The sequence below is a fragment of the Xenopus laevis genome, chromosome 8L (assembly GCF_017654675.1).
Source record: "Xenopus laevis strain J_2021 chromosome 8L, Xenopus_laevis_v10.1, whole genome shotgun sequence".
NCBI classification, from domain to species: domain Eukaryota; kingdom Metazoa; phylum Chordata; class Amphibia; order Anura; family Pipidae; genus Xenopus; species Xenopus laevis.
In genome coordinates, this window is record NC_054385.1 from 37,689,993 (window position 1) to 37,706,049 (window position 16,057).

The 16,057-nt window shown below is 39.9% G+C and overlaps 1 protein-coding gene across 6 annotated transcripts in view; it reads left to right on the forward strand.

The window, feature by feature from the left end:
* Nucleotides 1–11,207, forward strand: part of LOC108698371 (rho guanine nucleotide exchange factor 9) — a 237,404-nt gene extending 226,197 nt beyond the window's left edge. For all 6 annotated transcript variants that reach the window (XM_018229799.2, XM_041572711.1, XM_041572712.1 and 3 more), the window contains 2 exons: nucleotides 3,405–3,473; nucleotides 8,675–11,207. In XM_018229799.2, coding sequence (XP_018085288.1) covers nucleotides 3,405–3,473; nucleotides 8,675–8,862 — 257 coding nt within the window. In that variant the 3' untranslated portion in view covers nucleotides 8,863–11,207. The remainder of the gene's footprint in view (nucleotides 1–3,404; nucleotides 3,474–8,674) is intronic.
* The last annotated feature ends 4,850 nt before the right edge of the window (nucleotides 11,208–16,057 follow it).

Here is a 16,057-nt window from a genome sequence, read left to right on the forward strand (position 1 = left end):
TATCAGACTTCCTGTTTTCAACTTACACCTCATTGCCCTGGGCAAGAGCATGCTCAGTTTGCTCCTCTCCCCCACCCCTCCCTTCTCTACTGTAATCTGAGCCCAGAGCAGGGAGAGACTCAAACAGGAAGTGATGTTACACCACATTAATACTGCAGCTCCTATTCTAAACAAACAGAGAGTTTCTAGAGCTTTTTACTCAGGTATGGTAAAACATTCTACAGAATAAATATAGCATTCTAGCTTGCACTATTGCAGCTAATCTATTGGCAATAAAATGCCTCCATAGCTTTCCTTCTCCTTTAAGCCAGTGGTTGATGGACTTTTTCAGCTCAAGTCACATTTCAAGGTCCATCTGTTGCCCCTGTTAGTTAATAACAAGGTAACAAATATAGAAAAAAAATAGGTTTCCCAGTCACAATTTCATCAATATCTACAACAGCAAATACGTTTTCACCCACAATCCTACCTTAATTTGCCTTCAAGTTGGGCTTTCAAGTCTATCTAGACGAGCAAATATACATACTCCTCAAATTTTACCCCAACTGATCTTCAGGCTGATCAGCTCCCAGGGGGTGAGACCTTGTCTCAGGTGGCAGTCAATGGCACTTTACCAGGGGTGGTAGCTTTAGTCCAGCACTTCTACTGTAGAGTGTGCAGTTGAGCTCTGATCAGAGCACAGAACAGGTAAGTGAGGGGTGTCATTGATTTGTCATTGTCATTATAATGTATAAAAAGTGCCAATGTTGCCTGCAGATGCCAAATGTTAGAATATAAATATTACATTTTGTTTTCCCCACTAAGCCTTAGTTCAGAAATGTCCTTAACTGTGCAAAGTAATAAGCTAATAGTTTGGGAATACTATTTAGTTAAATAAAAAGTCATTGATATAAAAAGGCTTTGTCTTGCTCAGAGGTAGAGCATTGATTTCTGGGACACTTCCCTCAGCCCAGATACGTTATTCTAAAGTTCAATAACTGAGCCACCTGTACTGAATCTGAGAGCTGGCTGTGGTGAATAACATATAGGGTAGGACCAGGGCTGATCCTATCAAATGTGGGGCCCAATTGGGACCATGTTGGCGGGCCCCTAGACAAAGTGTTGCTGGCTACTGACACACCAAGTATTTAGGAAAATAAGGGCATACAGGCACAAAATAGAAAGGAAAGGGGCAGACAAGGTAAGAGAGTGAGAGTGATGAAATAGGGGCACATAATAGGGGCACACAGGGTAAGAGAGAGAGGGAGGAAATAGGAGAGTGGATTGGGCCAATTAGTTTGGGGCAGGCTGGGCCGATTCAGCTTGGGAGCAGGCTTGGTTGTATTGGGGAATTCCAACGGCACACAGGACTGTGAGAAATCTTCAAATGCATCGCACTCCGCATTGAAAATAAATTTTTGAAGATTTCTCACAGTCCTGTGTGCCGTTGGAATTCCTTTGCTGTACTCTGTTGTGGGGCTGCCGAACCTCTGCCAGTGAGCACCAGGCATATTGCTGTTATCTGTTGGGTGTGCGGGATCCTGCTTTGTTCCTAGCTTGGTTGTATTGGGGGCAGGCAGGGAGGGCCTATCAAGGTTGGAGGAAAGCTGGGCCTATGAGAGTTGGGGGCAGGCTAGACCTATGGAGTTGGGGGATAGGCTGGCTTATCAGAGTTGGGGGTGGGCTGGACCTATGGATTTGGGGATGGGCTGGACTCTCAAAGTTGAGGGCAGACCAGGCAGCATCATGTGCTAAGGGAAATATTATCTGTGCTGCCCTGTGGTGCGGGGCCCCCAGAGGTGCGGGGCCCTATTGGGCCCAATTGGCCTAAGGCCGGCCCTGGGTAGGACTACACAGACGTTTTCGGCGCAATCCGACTCGCTGCTACAAAACACCAGCGACAAATCGCATGGGACAGAAATAAGGTGAGAGATAGAAATGTCGGATGAAGTCATATCGAAAACGTCTGTGTAGTCCTACCCATATAGTACTGACTGCAACTGATTCTCCTCCAAAAAAAAAATGCATATCCTAATTTGTTATATTTCCGAAATGTTAATTGACATATGGCCTTGGTTCGTGCCATTGTTGATATACTGCATATTACTCAGAGTGTGTTTAATTAGTGCTAATGTTTGTCCATTTGGCACAGAAATCACTTTTGTTCACAGCGGGTGTCCTACCCACTAGTGGTTATTGACCAATTCCTAACAAAGTGCAAGCTGGAATAATAATCACTTTGTTCCCAAATGCATTTTCCGCAAGATAAAAAGGTAATTCTTTTTTCTGATGGCAATGGTCTCGCTTGTGTTTTATCCAACGTGCGTAAAATTACAATGTTCAGAATGCATCTGCACAATTTCCAGAAAGAATCCTGTAACAATCTTCTCATGTTAGTCACGCACAAGCCTATGAATTGGCTATAGAGCAAACCTGCAATGTGAGTTTAATTTAAAGGGAACATGTAACTTTCATTGCAGTGTTGCAGGACTACAACACCCAGTACTATTATTAAGGGTTCAAAAAGGAACTTTACTCCTGCAAATAAAATATGGAATTTTAAGGCAACACTACTCCTCCAGGACCAGCAACCTAATTGATGCAAGAGGATTTAGCTTGAAGTCAGGGTAAGAGTAGCAAAACAATTGTGATGGTTTGGATACTCTTGGAACACCATAGCAGGGTGATAATACTTTAAGTATTTGTAACCACGTTCTGAGCTAAGGATGGCCTGACCAAATGTTGGATCACAAAGGAGAAGTTTGAATCCCAAAAACCTCTTTTTTTTGAAACTCAACTTTTTAACAGAATTTTATTAAATGGGAGAATATAGTGTTACTCTGTAGTACCCATCTTTTGAATTCATATTCACTACTAATATAAGTAATACACCATATTGGTATTTTCAGTATTCTGGAAAGAGGAAGTTTGGCTATTTCATTTTTGGTCTAGCCATGTGTTTAGAATGACTCATCTTATTCATAATGGCTTTGTGTTTCAGAGATGATTCAGCCCAGCAAGTTGATCTTTGGTTTTGGGACTCCTATGAAATCCCATCTTATTTTATTAAATAGTATCCCTCTGTAAAGATGCTGCTTTGTCCCTCCACCCCCCAGCTCTATAAAGTATGTACCCAAAACTCTCACTGGATAGTTCTCTTGGAATCACTGAGTCACTGCTCCTAAAGAGCTGCAGAAAACTTTTGTTGAGTAATGTTGCTTTATGAGCAACTTGATAGACTACAGCTCCGAGCATGTTTTTACCCTTGATGATTTATTGCACTATGTTGGTTCCAGTGCAATTTGGTGGCGCAAAAGGCTTTAGATCCCTTTTGAATAGTGTCACATGTGCTCCTATGATTCAATTTGGGCAGTAAATCTTATACTATCAATTCATTTAATTTTTTCTGGACTTTGTTTTAATAGGTTTTGAAATATCTGAATACCAGAAGAAGCAAGCAGCAATGACTGTGCGAAAAGTCAGCAAGCAGAAAGGTATGTCTTCCTTTCATTGCCATGGGTTCCACTTAAATGTGAAGTAAAGTGTTAAATAGAATAAGTCTAGAAAACTGTATTTGTATACTAAACTTAAACATGAACTTAATGCACCAGAAGCCTATTAAAACAAACAATTTACGCTTTCAAAGTTGGCCACAGAGGGTCACTATCTTGTAACTTTGTTAAACATCTTTGCAAGACCAAGACTGTGCACATGCTCAGTGTGGTCTGGGCTGCTTAGTGATCATCATAAATTATCAAAACAGCACAAGTCAAATAATTTCTACCAGAAGCTGATACAGCAAGACTGATTAATAATCAGAATATCCAGACTGCACTGGGTCCTGTGTTGTCATATAATCTAATGTGGATTTTATAGTTTTTGTATTGTTTAATACAAACTTTCTCCAACTCTGCAGAACCAGTGGCTGCAGCACAATAATCCTCCAAATAGAATCCCGTTTATCTTTTTAAATCTGGCTCCATGAATAATAAATAAATGATCACGTGTCTGTGTGCATGACAAGATAACTGTTTATGCTTCTCTGTAACTGTGCCATAGTGAAGCAAGTGCCTAATAAGCTTTGTATGAATGACTGTACAAAATTATTCAATATGAATTGTTCCTTTAATGAAAAAAAATAAAAATGTAAGTTACAAAAAAATAAAAAAAATAAATAGCAAACCTATTGGAATAGGTGCATCCAATAGCTTAAAGTCATCAGCCTATGACCCCTACCAGTAATTGTTTCTCAATCCCACCTTTGTTGGGAGGAATGGGGTGATCACAGCCCATCTCATCCAGCCTGTCTTTACTGGACCTCCTTTCCCTCCACCCTGGGACCCCTGGGCCATCTATAACATGTTAAAAGTTAATAAATAGGGATGGACGAATTTGACCTGTTTCGTTTCGCCAAAAATCTGCCGCCGGCGAAATGAAAGTCATTAAAGCTATTAAAGTCTATGGGCGGCAAAAAATTTTTTCGCGCAGTGAAATTTTATTTTCTTATTTTTTTGTCGCACAACGCCATACAAGTCTATGGGCGTCATTTCTGGGGCCAAACAAGGCGAATTATAATAAATTATTAATAAAGTTAAACATCCCCTTTCAAGTGTTTAATGATTGTGAAATTAATAAAGAGGCAGCAATAAATAACCTATTCATGTGTTGATATTGATTTCAGTGAAAGTCATAATTCCTGTGCCACTAAATATGCTTCACTGCCTCCGCTGCTAGTTAAGGATGGCATTAGACTAAATGCTTGTGTTAGACGGGTCCCGTTGGCACTTAAGACTTTTAGAGTCCCATTGGCACTTAAGACTTTCAGACCTTGCAGTTTCTGATTTAATGACGGCAGTGATTTGTAAAGGAGCTAAATTTGCGCCTGTCTAGCAGGACGTCCTTCTGTGTGAGCAATAAAATGGCTCTTCCCAACAGCGTACAGTAAGCATTGCAGTTAATTTTATAGCCCATGGGGGAGTTCCATGTAAAGTCCTTTGGCTCGGGAGGATGCGTGTAACCTTACTAAGTTATGCAGTGTAGCTACAGGAAAATTAAATGGTCTGTCAGTAGGACTCTCTCAGCTTAATGATTTTTCAGTTTATACAAGACTGTAAATTATATAGTGTTGTCTTCAGATTAATGCTAAGTACATGTCTGCAGATATTTTACAACACTGCCGTCCAACTTCTTCTGTGATGGCAGCCCATGATCTCATAGACGACAAGTTTGAGGGCCAAACGTTATATAAAATATTCATGTCAATGTTGTCTCTGAGGTTGGCAACAAAACATCAAATTTATTTTAAAAGCTAATACATTTTGTTGCAATAAATACAAGCAGGCAACATTATCTTCCAGCATCGCCTGCCAACTACTTCAGGCTTGTATAACTGCATTTTTTACGAGTCTCTGTATTTATAACCCCCGGCTTGTGGAAAGCAAGGTGTGTGCTCTAGATGTACAGGGGTATGGTTTAGGCACTCATCTGCACTTTCATGTGCAGATCATTGTCTGTGACCACAATCAGTCTAGGAACCTATCTAGGGCTAATGGTTCAAGTTCATGGATGGGCTTCTCTATTCTCTATTGACCATCTCAGATGGAGGCCTGCCCTATCGTTTGCCTGTTTTTGTTCAAGCCTTGCCGGACTATTCTGTACTGCAGATTTTTGTCTGGTATGACCCTGTGTTCTCCCACCTTTGAGACCTTTAATCCTCATTTAGCCTACTCTCAAATTAGTAGATATGCAGTGTGCCTCATGCTAAGTCTTGGCTGCAAAAAGGTTGCCTACTGATTAGCACAAGGCACATCCTGAAGCCAAATGTGGCTGTTATAGACATAAGTACTGGGACTGGGTGCACTGTGTAGACCCTGAGTTATGGAGACCTGATTGTAAGTCCAAGAAGAAAAACTTCTATAATGTAGATCATTCAGTCTTTCTTAGTTAACAAACAGTTCATGATGATAAAAACCCTACACATAAATGCAGTTACAAATAGATTACACATCAGTGACTTTCATGGCAATGGGCTATGGATTTGTTGGGCTTGTTAGTGAAAATATATCATTTGTCAGTCACAAACTATCTTCTAACCGTCACAACTCTGCCCAACTATGAAAGATCAGATTAATGTTGGCCAGCAGGTAAGGACCTTCTCAACAAGGCCAACATAATATTATTTGCCGAGAGGGCACTAACATTAAGGGTCAGTGCTTATATAATACATAGTAACATAATAAGTTAGGTTGACAGATCCATCTAGTTCAACCTTTTAAATCTATATTTAACCTGCGTAACTGCTAGTTAATCCAGATTAAGGCAAAAAAACCTTTTTCTCAAACCTCTATAATTTGCCTCAGAGGGAAAAAATTCCTTCCTGACTACAAAATGGCACTAGTCCCTTGATCAACTTGTTCTATGAGCTATCCTATGAGCTGTCTTTCATAATCCTGTATTTTCTCACTTGCTAAAAAGCCATCCAACCCCTTCTTTCTACTGTATCTGCCAGCACGACTGATTCCAAGGAGTAAATTCCGCAACTTCACAGCTCTCATTGTAAAAAAAAAAAAAAACCCCTTGGGAATATTTAGCCGGAACCTGCTTTCTTCTAATTGGAATGGATGCCCTTGTGTCTGCTGAAAAGACCTACTGCTAAAAAAGCAGATTATTGTTTGATCCATTATATGATAAAGAGATTATTTTATGATCCCCTTATATATTTATACATAGTTATCATATCACACCTTAATCGCCTCTTCTCCGGTATAAACAACCCCAACTTGGTCTCTTCTTTCTTCATAAAGTGGAGCGAATACTGTTTGGTGTAAAAAAAAATGTCTCCCAATTTAAATTCACTTGCTGATTCACAATTACAAGCATTATAACAATGAAAGTACAGTCTTTGCTTCTAGCACAGTTCTGTTTATTTGGACAAAAAGATCCAATTCGATGACTGGCATTTTTCTTTTAGATAAGAACATTTTTAATAAAGCGCACAGCAAAGCAAATTTCAAAGGAGTTGTAAGGGGCAACCCCGGTTGGATGCGCCACAGTTCTCTTTTCTTGCCTCTTCGATGTGCTCACAGGCACTCACACAGCCTGCAATATTTATAAGGGAGAAATGTTCGAGCAGCTGCTTGCTGCAAGCAAACAGGAGGCATATGCAGCTCACATGGCATTGGAGCGAGCATGTTTGCCACCATGGGGCTGTTTCACAATGAAACTTTAATATACTACTGGGGGAAAAAAAACAAGCAGCCTTTGCAGGTTTTCCTTTATAGAATCTCCTGCATGTGTGATTTCTAAAAGTATTATTTTGGTGCACAAATGTAAAGATATCTTCTGATTTACTAAATGGAACATGCCATTAACTGCTAAATTTCACATTTCTGGTTTAATCTCTGCTCTATTTCTAAAATAGCCTAATGCACACTGTAGCACCCCATGGTATATGCAGAAGCCTAAAAATGCTTTCATATATTTAAAATGTGTTCCCAACAATACATCTACATTACAAACAGCAGTATATACATACCACCAGTGTCCACAGGGCAAATTAGCAAATATGTTAAATCCCCTCACTTTCCTACCCATCTGCTATCTTGACACAACAGCACCCCATTCCCCCGTTCTCTACCCAACCCTCACCTGCCCTCACCACAACAGCCCAGCCCTGCCACATCACAGCCCTGCCTCCTGCCCGGTCTCCACTGAGAGAAAAGGTGGCAACCCTCAGTGGCATAACTACTGGGGGAGCAGGGGGTGCGATTGGGCCAGGGCCCGCACCCCTCAGGGCCCCCCAACAGCACGCTCGCCATTGACTCCTGCGGAATTGCAGGCAGAAAAAAAGCGTACGGAGGGGGGCGGGGGGCCCGGCTGCCCGTCCCGCGCCAGGGCCCACCCCCCTCTAGTTACTTTACTGGCAACCCTACCTGGGCCTCCTCTACACTTTGTCATACAAAATATCAGGGATGTACCAAATCCAGGATTCTGTTAGGGATTCAGCCTTTTTCAACAGGATTCGGCCGAATCCTTCTGCCCGGCCAAACCGAATCCGAATCCTAATTTGCATATACAAATTAGGGGCGGGGAGCGGAATCACGTGACTTTTTGGCACAAAACAAGGAAGTAAAAATTTTTCCCCTTCCCACCGCTAATTTGCATATGCAAATTAGGATTCGGATTCAGGCAAATTTTTCATGGAATATTCGGGGGTTCAGCCGAATCCAAAAAAGTGGAGCATCCCTACTAAATATATATTACATGTGCCACTGGATATTGGAACACTGCCATTTTAAGTACTAAGGTCCTTCCCTCTGGCTTATATTAGACACTGTACTCACACACAAACCAAGTGCAGGCATACATGCTAGGTGACTGTAGCCAATGAATGGACAGAGCGGAGTCTTTTACTCCTACTTTTCTTCCTGCAGTATTTCCTGTCATGTGATCAGTGAGAGAGCACACACAACATCACAAAATGGTGGCTCAAGAAATATGTAACAGGGAAATATTCATTGATATGTATATGCCAATTCCATATGATTCTTTAATAGGTTAGTTGTTACTTTGTAAAGTCACAAGCAACTAGGATTTGTCATGTCATGCTTTCTGTTACTGGTTGGGATATTGTTATGGGTGAAATACATTTTTCTGTTTGTTTGATTTGTCTTTTCAATGTGTTTCTTTTTTCTAGCTGGTGTCAGCTGCCCTCGCTCCGTTCCTCCAGCATATCCGCCCCCTCAGGAACCAGGGGCCATCCAAGGACAGTATATGGTGACCGATGGCATTAATCAACCACAAGTTTTCGAGTTCACGGAACCCAGGAGAAGTCAATCTCCATTCTGGCAAAACTTCAGCAGGTTGACGCCTTTCAAAAAATAATACAGAGATATAAATATATATATATAAATAAATATATATATTGAGAAAGGAGTATTAAAAAAAAAAAGAAGAAGAAAATTATATTTATAGATGGACTTTTTTTCGGAGAAGCCTTGTCGAAACGAAACTATGAAAGGACCAAAAATTAAATAAGATAGGAATATTAACTAAAAACTTTATTTTTTTTTTCTTTTTAAAACAACGTTTTTTTTCCTGTCAGAAAACAGAACTGATTTGCTCCGGAAATCTCCATGAGACTCATTTTCTCTGAAAAGCTCATTTGTGACGACGGGACATGCCCATGCTGTGGCGTTCCCAGGACTTCACTTCCTGTGTTTGCTAGTGACAAAATCATGGCTTGTGGTTTATTGGTTCCAGGGAAATATTGCACATTTTAAGAGAGCAGCCAATCCACTATTAAGACCGGGAAGCCAAGAGCAGCCGGATCACGTTGCACAACCTGCATTCATTTGAAGAAATCTCGCCCATCGTAAATGTTGACCCCTCTAGCACTGAAGGAGTTAACCTGCCTTCATATAATTACCCCCTCGTTAGTGTACTTTTTTTTTTTTTTTAAATTACAGTTCGCAATCTGAGTTTTGACAAAGTGAATGCAAGGCATTTCTTTACACTGTATAGAGGCTGAATTCATGGAATAGAATACTGTGTATGGTAAAACCAGAGGGACTGCAACTGAAACTGCCTGCACATTTCCAGGACTTCTGTGTTGTTTCCATTGGGTGTCAGTGCGGCGTGTGTTTACAAGCAGGCTCCCCAGGGACACTAGCGATGAACCACTTACCTGTCAGTCTGCGCACTCTTCTACCTATCTTGAGCTGTGCCTGTAAAAGGGAAAGTCTTTCTCGGTGGACCTGCCGGTCTCGCTCACTGCTTTAGTTGTTTTGTAGATATTCTTAGTGATGACAAGTCATGAGGGGAACAATACTAGACTTTTTCATTCCTCGTTCCTTTGGTGAGCAGACTTGCATTTTTAATGATCATTCTGTGGTGAGCTTTATTTTTATGTTCTGTTTTTCTTCCAAAGTAACCCTTTTGTTTAGTCTGTCAATTTATACCCCAATATGCTACAAGTGCGCAATCATACAATCTTCCCTTCTGCAGTGGCTTTTATTCATTTGCTGAGTCCTATTAAGTAATCCCAACACTGACCATTAGCAGCCCTTGTGGAGGCCTCCAGCACTTTCAGATTGTTGGTGTTTTATTAGTGTGCTTTCTCAACCTTAAAGCTGCTACCAACTGGCTCCATTTTGGAGCCCCTAATGTTACTGAGTTCCTTGGAAACTTATTTATTGAGTCAGTGGCTGGAATGCCAATACACCAGCTAGTTGGCTGCACCAGTGAAAAAGCCGTTACATTGTGGAAGCACAGTAATATATGGGCACATATTTGGAGGGTGTACAAACAGCACATACAAAAGAAGAAAGTCCATATACTAATGGGACACACTAAGGTGATACGCAGGTAAAAAAAAACAAATCAGGGCAGTTTGTCAAAAAAAGTTTCCATTAAAATGTTTTGTTTAGATATAAAAAGTTACCCTTTAATCTTTTTTTTAACTTTGAGTCTGGGAAGTCTTTCCTGTCTCTTTTTTACATGGGTGACATATTTGACCTTATTGATTAATTAAAAAACTCGAATTAATTGGATCGGGAAAAAAAAGATAAAATCAAGCAAAAACCCGAATGATTTCATTTTTTTGTTTTTTTTTCCCCAAAACCCTGAATATTTTGGATTTTTGGGCTAAACCCAGCTCGAACCAAGATAAATTGAGAGTGATGCCTCTCCCATTGACTTATACAGGACATGAGATGGCAGATTTTCAGATTCTGGCTTTTTGCAGCAGGTTATAATAAATCACTAAAAATTCAAGTTTTTTTCCCAAACAGATAATTTGAGTTTTAGTAAATAACCTTAGTCTGGCAGTAAGGTTTAGCAGCCATACTTTTACCGGAATGGTTTCTTCTCCATAGTGGCAATAATGTTAGTCCTATTAAATGCCCGTAGGCATTGCTTGATCGCTTGTACTGTAGCGAGAGCTTGTGATAGAAGGTTCCTGACCCCCCTGTGCAATAATTGCTGTCAAGCCTTGTTTGGCATTGATGTCAGCTTGAAGTTTAAAGATCTGTCAAGTCAGTACAAATCATTTTGTTGGGAGCCAGCGAGATTCTGAGGTCAGAACCAGTGATGGGGGTGTAAATTTTTCTCCAGTGCTGTTCTCTTTCACCCTCATTGTTTTTTAGAACTTTACTGTATAGGGGCCTCTTTTTAAAGCAAAACACGGTGTATTAAAACATATTGTCTCATAACTGCGTCTGAACACCATCCAAAATCCGGCACATCTATAAAGCGGTATATTGATTTTACGTGACCTCAGAGCCCAGTGTGAAACACCATCATAAAAAAAAAAAAGCAAAAGAGCCGCAGCTTTATTTATCAGCACATTTTTTCTTAAATGAGAGCTTTTAATGCTGGAAATTTTCTTACTATCTGATTGACATTAATGGGTTACACCAGGTCTGGGGTGATGTAATATAATGGCATGTGGTGTTTGGACAGCTTCAAAAAAATACACACCTTTATAAATAACGTGGGATTGTGATGCACGGCATCGAATCACATGCACAGAGTTCACAGCTTTAAATATATTTGCCATGTGTTTTACACCGTGTTTTACACTGGTTTTTGAGGATAAAAAAAAATAGGCCCCTTGCACTCCCCCATCTCGGATGATTGCCATTATATTATTGTCTTGATGCAGGATTCTTAATTTCCCAGCATAAGAAATTCCTAGACTTCTAGCTGCTGCTATGGGATGTGAGACTGGTTCTTGGTGTATGTGTATAGCACCCTTTTCCCTCATCGTATACTGCGTACATAATTGCCGTTGTTTATTATAGGCAGTAATTCCATGGAAAATAGACATCACAAAAAGAACATGTTCACTGGTAATTTAACATCTTAATAGTATGTGTCTTCTGCTTTCATCCCTAACCCCATATGCTTTGAAAATATAACTGTCACATTTGTTTCATTGTATTGTATTATGCCATTTTCCTTGCCCTTTCATTGGTCATTTCGTTTCTTGGATGAATTCATCTTTGGATGGATTCAGCCCCATCATTTGTATGGGGTTTCTACTCTCCATGACAAGATGGTGCTTGTCTATTAGACTGAGAGTTTATTACCCCAGACAACTAACCCATGGTGCAGCTCGTTCTGTGTTTATTCAGAAGCACCCTAATCACCCGAATGTAATACACGTCTGCAGCAGGTCTAGTTACTCCTGCCTGCAGATTGTTGCTATGGTTTAGTGCAAGCTTTGTCACTTACATTACCCCCTTTATGTTTTGCTTGTGCACTTTGATGGCGCCATTTAGCTCACTACTGCCAGCTGGACCCACCTTTCACTGTGCTGTATGATCTCTTTTGCCAGGTGCCTTAGTACTGGCGGTTTATAGATCACCAGCAGGAAATGAACCTTTTTTGTGCCATGGTTAATATGAGGGTTGAAGGTGCATCCACTCTTACTGACTACAGGCAAACAATCAGCCATATAGTACCCCTTTATTTGCTCTATTGCCCAAAAATCTTTCAACGAGATAACCAGCACCCCCTTAAAACTTTAAATCAGGCAATTCCTGGATTGATTCAGGTTGATTTGCTTGAGTCGTACCAGGAGATTGGGCAATAGAATGGGCTAGCCTTGTTGGCAGCCCTCAATAAACTAGCGGCAAACTGGCTCTTTCAGCACAAACAACCAGTAGCGTTTAATTGCGCCAACACATCAACACATTTCTTGCAAAGCACAGGTATGAGATACATTATCCAGAAACCCATTTTCCAGAAAGCTCCAAATTACAGTATGGCCATCTCCGTTAGACACCAATTGAATCAAATAATTCAAATTTTTAAAAATGATCTACTTTTCCTCTGTAATAATAAAACATTAACTTGTACTTGATCCCAACTAAGATGTAATTAATCCTTATTGGAAGCAAAATAATCCTATTGGGTTTAATTAATGTTTAAATCAAATTTTAGTAGACTTAAGTTATGGAGATCCAAATTATGGAAAGGTGCCTTATCTGGGAAACCACAGATCCCAAGCATTCTGGATAACAGGTCCCATACCAGTAGCCAGGTGGTCATTTATTCTAGGGCCTTCTCACAGCTGTGCTTTGGTTTTGGATACACAATCTTACATTTACAGTCATTGATAAATCTTTGTAATCTTCAGGGGCTTTCTAATATATATGGAAGTAACTTCTAGTTTGAGTTTACACATGAAGAGATGCAGAATACAATGTTAGATATTAGATATATTCCTCCCAGAAAAATAAAGGTGCTAACAAGTTTTACCATGATTACATTGTAAAAAAAAATGATTTTTTTTGGCTATTTAGGGAGCAAATAGGCAGCTTATAAAATGTAGTGTAAAATATTCATTATAAGGATATCAGAAAGACAATACTGACTATATACTGACTGAATATATATATATATGTGGCCAGTCTGGATAAACTTCTCTAGCCTTTATATTTATACAGCAATACTCTAATGATCTCACCCATTAAAACAAATGTAAGTGTGAATGCATCTTCTTGAAATTAAATTGTCCTATTGCATAACAAGTGGTTTTAACAAAATCTATTTTGGGATTTACTGTGTAAAGCTTTAAAATTCCTATTGAAAACGTGTACATTTGGACCTGAGTCCTGCTACCTCTTTCGTTCTCCCGTCGCCCGAGTCTGAGGAGCGGCGGGAGGCGAATCTGTGAGCCTGTGGAAGTAGCAGCCATGACTGGTTAATAGAATTCATGACTTTCTAGAAGAGTAGGACCCTTAGATGTAACATCTCTATTTAGTTCACCTGCTATGGAGACTATTGCTTCTCACCTTAGCTTTCTTCTGAACAACAGACTGTTCTACTGTTTTTAGGGGGGGTTCCATTGACGGCTGAATCGTTTATTGCCGTGTATTTTGAGAAAGTGTCTATCCATATGAAAGTCTTTTATTAATATAGAACATGGAAGCGAAGTGAAACACAAATCCACATCCATAGAAATAAGTCAAATCAGCTGGACTCTCTTTTCCTTGAAGATGTGTCACCAGTCATCCAACTGGCTTTCATTGAGAAGGATAACTGGTGAAATGTCTTCAAGAAAATCACAGCAAGTCCAGTTGATTTGACTTATTTCTCCCTATATACCATGACCTGGATGCATGAGAATCTTCACAAACAAATCCACATCACAAAAGGTTAGTGCCACAAAGCACACTTGGACATTGGCTGTACCTATATTAGGTATTGCTATTGTTATCTTAGTGGCCCTTGGATACTAAAAGTGATTTTTAGTGCACTTTGCAGCCAGGGGACAGTGAAGGGATGAAGAGCACATAAAGAAGCTGCCAATTCGTTCTTCATAATAGTGAAACCAGCAACAGCATAAAGCACGGAGAACTTTCTGATGCTTTCACTAAAAATCCCAGGACCCTCATTCATGTTCCAAATATCCATGATCAAAAGCCCAGTTTAGGATTTTCTTCTCTTTCCGTTTGTTGCACTCTATGTAACTCCCACAATTTCAAGCTGTTCTTTGTGCATGTCTAGAGCTCTGCAGCCAGAACAAAGACATAGAGAAATGTCAATGTGGTGTTTCCGGCAATATCAAATCATATTGGTTGCTCCCTGACTTCTAAGACATAGACCATTCCATCATTCTGCTTTGCTAGCATTAGATGACCAGCCCCATCAAGAATAAGCCTAAGTACTCCCATTATGAAAGAGTATTGTGTAAAACACACACCAACAAATATAAATATCAAAGGTAATGGTCACTGTCATCTGTTTTATTTTTGTCTCATAATATTCTCTATCCATTAGGTTAGGCAGATCAAGAATCTGATTTTTATGTGCAGATGGTTCTTTTGATAAGTAATTGGTCATTTTATCTGTCCCCCTACTACATCTGCTCGTCGAACTGTCACATTCACGTTCATTTTGTGGTACTGTTCACTTTTGGGATTTTCCAAGACTATGGCTGATGAAGCAAGGGGTGCATACCTGGTGCTATTTTTAGGGGCGGGTAAATAGCATGTAATGCTGAAGCCAAGGGACTTCTACCCTTCAGCTATAAGGCTTGTCAGTATTGTGTTACATATATCTGAATCCCAATGGCTCTTCATCCAGGGATGGTGCTGTACATCAATAACTGAAGCAAGGAAAGTAGTTTGGAAACGTCTTAGTGAAAAAGAACTTAGTGGAAAAGAACATAGACCCTGTGGCTACAGACGTAAATACTAGATCACACAAAAGCAGATGCTGTGCTCAGTTTTGGCCAAATAAACTGGCACCTCATGGTTTGTATGACTCAACCACATAACCACATAATCTTGTGCGGTTATAGCCCTGACGTGCCAGTTATCAGAAAACTAGCATTCAAAGTTGCCTTTAGAACCTGCAAGGTTTTTATGGCTCCATCTTCCCTTTAGTTAAAAATACAAGAATTCATGCTTTCAATTCTGGGGTTGATCATTTGCTCAATTATTCCTATGCTTTACAGTTGAGAGAATGATAAGTAGACCATTCTTTTCCCCGGGAAGGGTGTAAATAAATATACATATATTTTGCTATTATATTAAATCATAGGTAGGTGGTTTCACCCTGGTATCTGAACATCACCAGGAATTCCATATTTAATGTTTGAGAAGTAACTGCAATGCATCATGTAACTGCAATGGATGATGTGAATGTTGTCATCAATAGCAACTGTCCCACAAATCACATCAAAACCCGTAGGAAATAGCTTAGAACCTAAATACATTTTTTCTGTTTCTCTATAAATAAAAAAAACAATCACGGGCATTAGGGGGTACTTTCTGGCAGAGGGGACTTGGAACAGTAGGTATTGTGTCATGTAATAGCAAGTTTCCTTGATACTATTACAAAAAAAATCCTGCACACGTATATGAAAACACTTTATTCATCATCGAAAACCCATCTAGTGTTGACTTCGGATCACCCATATATTAATAATGGGTTGAGTGCAGAGGACCTCATGTATTTGTATATTTGACTGCGGATCGTCCGTTGCTGCCGGTTCTTTGAGCCCAACCCATGCTTTCTCCATGGAAACCATAAACCCCATGACTTATAATATTTATTGAGTAATGCC